General features: G+C 53.6%; 1 protein-coding gene across 1 annotated transcript in view; it reads right to left on the bottom strand.

The window, feature by feature from the left end:
• SOCS7 (suppressor of cytokine signaling 7) overlaps positions 1 to 3,974 on the bottom strand; it is a gene marked incomplete at its 5' end in the record, with an annotated part of 11,562 nt that extends 7,588 nt beyond the window's left edge. Inside the window, 3 exons of the mRNA XM_008936589.1 lie at positions 190 to 291; positions 937 to 1,041; positions 3,910 to 3,974. Coding sequence (XP_008934837.1) covers positions 190 to 291; positions 937 to 1,041; positions 3,910 to 3,974 — 272 coding nt within the window. The remainder of the gene's footprint in view (positions 1 to 189; positions 292 to 936; positions 1,042 to 3,909) is intronic.
• Positions 3,975 to 4,284: the final 310 nt, after the last annotated feature.

Below are 4,284 nucleotides of genomic sequence, written 5' to 3'. Positions count from 1 at the left end.
AGAGCCACCGGAGGAAACGGGAGGGGACAAAGCCGGTGCAACCGTGGGCACCGGGAGCATGGGGAAAGCAGAGCCCTCAGTGCTGTCAGACCCTGAAGTACAGCCTTAAAGTTCCCCAAGAAACCCACCCCCCCCAAAGCCCAGAGCCCTGGAGGAAAGGCCGAGCCTGGCTGCTGAAGCTCAGCTGACCTGGGGCGTGGGGTGGAGGAGGTGGAGGCAGAGGGAAAGACTGCAGGGAGGAGCCCATGGGACCCACTAGCACAGACGTAGGCAGCGTCCCACTGATATCATCTAGGAGAGAACAGAGGCAAGAGAGATTGAGGGAACAGGAAAGCAAGCGAGCTCTCTGCCCCAGGACATGGCCTGAGCCTGGAGAAGGGCACAGGGAGCTTCCCACCAGCAGCAGCTCCTCTCTGTTCTGACAGAGCCTGGCACCCACATGCACCCCCAGAGCAAAGGAGCCCCTCTGCCAGCCCAGCCAGCCCCAAGCATGCAGCTCATGGCACGAGGCAGATTTGTGGGATGTGCAGTTTAAGATGCTGCTGATTTCCCCCCTCCCAAGCTGCCCCTGCTCAGAGGAACCTCCTCCAGGGAGGATGTGGAGCAGCCACACCAGGCTCTGGGTGCAGCAGCCTCCAGGCAGAGAGCACAGAAAGGAACCAGCCTTGCTAGGAAGGGAGGAAAGTGCCCAAAAGCAGCAGATCTGCCACAACACCAACGTGACCTCCCAACGCTCTCCCCTCCTGGCTGATCTAACCCCAAAGCTTCCAACCACCAGCAGAAAATCCTCTGCCAGGGAAGGGTGAGCAGGCATGTAACGGGGTCAGAGGAACAGGCAGCGAGGACACTGCTGGGGACCCTCAGGGTGGCCCCTGGGCTGTCCCTGCCAGGGCAGAGGGGCAGGTTTTAGGCAGGGGATGCTCCCTGGGATGGTACCTAGCAGGCTGAGGCTTCTTCGTGGTGGAGGTGGTGGAGTTGGAGGGTGAGGGGAGGTCAGTCCTCGCTGGGAGATGTCCACGTCCACCAGTGACACCGTCTCACCTGCAGGTGGGTGGAGCAAGACTGTTAGTACTGCACCTCCTCCAGGCACACAGAGCCAGAGCGTGGGGAGAAGGGGGAGAGGGGAAGGGGCAGGAACCTCTGCAGGGTTTGGGAGAGGATCTCATTAAGCTGTTTCCCAACCCAGTTTCCCTGCTTTGGAGACACGGAGCAGCTCTGCTGCCACAGCCCAGAGGGGAGGCAGGAGGGAAGGACACTGGGACACATGCCTGAACCCCACCCAGCTCCAGCACCAGGAGGAGGTGAGGAGGAAGGTGCTGTGAGACCTCTTCTTGAGCAGCTCTTAAAATTGCAAAGAGGGAGCTGGACAGGCTTCTAGATAAATAAGGGGAATTTGCTGAAGCCTAAAGGCTTTGGATCTGGGCTGCTACTTGGGGAAAATAATGACACAGCCTAAGATGTTACACTTCAAACCAGAAAAGCTTAATCCAAAATCATGAGAGAGAAATGAAGCCATCAAATCAAGGTCAAAGCATCAGCCTCAGTCCTGGGCCAACACAGAGTCAAAAAGAAAATACCTAAATCCCACAGAGAGACCCAAAGTTGGGCTACCACAACCAAGGCTTTTTTCCCCTCCCCAAAAAAAAACACCCATTCAGCCTAACTGGGTGATGAACACTGACACCAAATCACCCTGAACTGTGGTCTGAAGGCCAGGGAGATCTGGCTGCCTGAGATTTCAGTTCCTGTGGGCAGGGAACTCTGCTCCAGGTACCACACACAGCATCACCCACCCCTGGGTGGTATTTACACCAGGCAATACTGACTCAGCTTCCTTCTGCCTTTAAAAGTCCTGCCTATTAATAAGCAATGTTCAGAGGAGGATTTGGGGCTGGTTATTATCTGAGGTGCCTTCTCCCTGGGGGATTGAAGGGTGTGAGCACACACACGGACACAGCCACCCTTTCATTTCCACACCCTAAAAATACAGCAGCTGGGCTGCAGTCAGCTCCTAGGAACAAAAACAAAAGGCAACCACAGTAAGAGGAGTTGCAGTAACTCAAATCCAGCCCAGCTCAGCAGGAGCTGTCCCACTTTGATGGTCCCAGGCTCAGAAAATCCCCTACACAGCAGCCATTAAAGAAACCAAGACCTCACTGGTGTGAGACTGGAGAAGTCAACAACAACCCAAAGCAATTAAAATCCAGATATTCACTCTAGGGACACTTCCATGGTCTTCTGCAAAGGGAAAAGACTCCCAGGAGGGCATTGCCACTGTTCCAACTGGCAAAAAATGGATATCAGTGATTTTAATAATAGTGAATAGGATAAACTAGCAATGATAGAATCACAAAATGGTTTGGGTCAGGAAGAATCTTAAAAGAGCATCTCATTCCAAACCCCCTGCAGGGACATCTACAACCAGAGCAGGGTGCTCAGAGCCCTGCCCAACCTCCCCTGGAATGGGGCAGCAACCAACTCTTTGGGCAACCCCCCTCACCATGAAGAATTTCTCATATCTCATCTGAATTTTACCCTCTTTCAGTTTAAAACCATTACCATCACTACATAATAACCTCCTAAATTCAAAAACTTCTCCACTCCAGGCTCCCCTCTGTAGCTGGTGAGCAGAGGCAGCTCTGCACACCTACCCCCAGCCCACACAGCTCCAGGTCTGATGCTCACAACCTCCCCTAGAAGCAGCTTTTGCTCCCACCAGCCTGGATTTGCTACCTAAACACCCACAGCCCTCAGAGGAAGGCACTGGCATCACCAAGGAGCTCCAGATGCCACCCTGCTGGCAGGACAGCAGCTGAAGGGATGTGGGGCTGGAGAAGGGAACAAGCTCCTCCACAGCTGAGTGATGCCCAAGTGACTTCTTCAAGAGCTGCAGAGAAATAGCAGGAGCAGATCAGAACTTCCAGTGACCAGTTTCAGGTAAATCAAACGAATGCTCTGCCCTGAAGGTCACTTCTCTGAAATTCAACCAGCAAGGCTTCACCACTGCTCTCCAAAGGCAGCTTCACCCTGCTCAGGGACACAAATCAGGCACCAGCTCCAGCCAAACACCCACCCCAGCAGCAAGAGGAGACTCCCAGCTCTACCCACCAGCTTTTCCTAAGGCAGCTATCACCTCACAGACACATTTTGATCCCTCCACTCCACAGGAAGACCTTCAACATGAGTTTATTTTCAATCTGACCTTCATAACAAGCCCCACAGAGCTGATAGATACTCGCTTGTAGCCTTAGATTCCTACTCATGCAAGTCCCCAGACAGGATTCCTCCAAGGAAGCCCCAAGCCCTGTGGCTAGCAGTGTTTTGGCTACAAGCCCACACCACAAGAGGCACATGACCGTGACTAGGAGCTTTTCACTACTACAGCTCTCAGCAGCCAGCAGACCAGGACTTCCCCCCCTGCACCACTTCTAAACCAGCCAACTTCCCCCCACAGCACAAAAGGGAAGGTAAGAAACCAGCAGGACGTGGGGAGAGGGAAGGAAAACGTGCAGAAGGTGGCAGAGGTTTCAGTTCTCACCACTGTCCTGCAGCAGAGCTGCTGATGGTGGTGTGGGGTCCAAGTGGGAAGCAGGGTTTGCTCTTGGCTCCTCTCACACCACAAGAGGAGAGCACCCAAAGCCACTTGCTCAACAGAGGATTTTCCAAACCATTCAGCTGCAAACAGCCCCGAGGAGGAACAATCTTCCCCTCCCAAAGCACAACTCCAACCTGCCTGTCAGCAGGAGGAATACAAACCACCGACGTGCAACAGCCACGTTCTTACAGCTCCTCTGGTTTGGGGCTTGGGGCCGAGCAGGATGGAGGGACCCTTCAGAGACCCCCCCTGCAGCACAGGCAGCAATTTGGGCAGCAAAATGAACCCCCAGGCTGCAGATCTCCCACACTTACCTGTGAAGAGGGGGCTGAACACCACCGGGGAAAAGGCACTTTGAGTTCTCGTCAGTCTGTGTTTCCTGTGGGAAATCAGAAAGACCTTGTTAGATGAGGAAACTGGGCACGTCCCACCAGAAACAAACACCATCTGATCTCCTCAAACCAGGAGAACCTTCACCCCTCTCCCTAGCTCCACGCCACGTGTTTATTCGACTCCTACAGCAGCACTTTGGCTTAAGTAGGGCAGGCAACCAGTAAAGCTAGGTCTGCGTCCTGCTAGGAAGCAAATCTCTAACTAGGTAATTAATAAAGTCTTTGGAAAGAAAAACCCCAAGTAAATATGGTAAGCAGAGCCAAAAGCTGTTTCACAACAGCCCTCACACCATTCCT

Source organism: Merops nubicus, unplaced genomic scaffold (genome assembly GCF_000691845.1).
Source record: "Merops nubicus isolate BGI_N331 unplaced genomic scaffold, ASM69184v1 scaffold17593, whole genome shotgun sequence".
Taxonomy (NCBI): Eukaryota; Metazoa; Chordata; class Aves; order Coraciiformes; family Meropidae; genus Merops; species Merops nubicus.
The sequence above is the reverse complement of the archived record's forward strand: the minus strand, read 5'-3'. Positions and strand labels throughout refer to the sequence as shown.